At 65.6% G+C, this 488-nt stretch overlaps 1 protein-coding gene across 1 annotated transcript in view; it reads right to left on the bottom strand.

Moving 5' to 3' along the window:
* Positions 1 to 481, bottom strand: part of LOC104628182 (insulin receptor substrate 2-B-like) — a 20,882-nt gene extending 20,401 nt beyond the window's left edge. The window contains exon 1 of the mRNA XM_010296686.1: positions 18 to 481. Within this exon, the coding sequence (XP_010294988.1) occupies positions 18 to 193 (176 nt within the window). The 5' untranslated portion in view covers positions 194 to 481. The remainder of the gene's footprint in view (positions 1 to 17) is intronic.
* Between the last annotated feature and the right edge of the window lie 7 nt (positions 482 to 488).

Below are 488 nucleotides of genomic sequence, written 5' to 3'. Positions count from 1 at the left end.
CTTCCCGCTCCCCCTGCCACACCTCCTTGAAGACGGTGCCGGGCCTTAGTGTGGCCCCATAGTGCTCATCATCCTCGTCCACCGGCTGATCGGCATGGTCCTCCTGCTCCAGGAAGCCCCTCTTGCTCTGGCTCATGAGCTCGCTGATGGCCTGGTACCAGGCCTCCTGCTCGGCCTCGTTCTCGGCCAGCATGGCGAAGTACTCGTCCTTGGTGTACAAGGCGATGATGTGCTTGTGCTTGGCATCCGCTCGCCGGCTGACGGTGAAGCACTGATAGAGGGGGAGAACGGTGAACCACTGAGGGGGGGGGAGGCCCCGTTTGGGGGGGGGGCAGCAGAGGGAGGCCCCCCCGCCGCCCCCCGCCGCCCGCAGGCTGCTCTTGAACTTCTTCTCGCTGTCATAGTACTCCAGCCGGGCGGGGGCCAGGTGGCTCTCGGCCCGGAGGACAAAGTACCGCTTGTGCCCATGCTTCTGCTTCCGCAGGTAG

Source organism: Phaethon lepturus, unplaced genomic scaffold (assembly GCF_000687285.1).
Source record: "Phaethon lepturus isolate BGI_N335 unplaced genomic scaffold, ASM68728v1 scaffold4851, whole genome shotgun sequence".
Classification (NCBI taxonomy): Eukaryota; Metazoa; Chordata; class Aves; order Phaethontiformes; family Phaethontidae; genus Phaethon; species Phaethon lepturus.
This window is presented reverse-complemented; position numbering and strand designations above follow the sequence as displayed.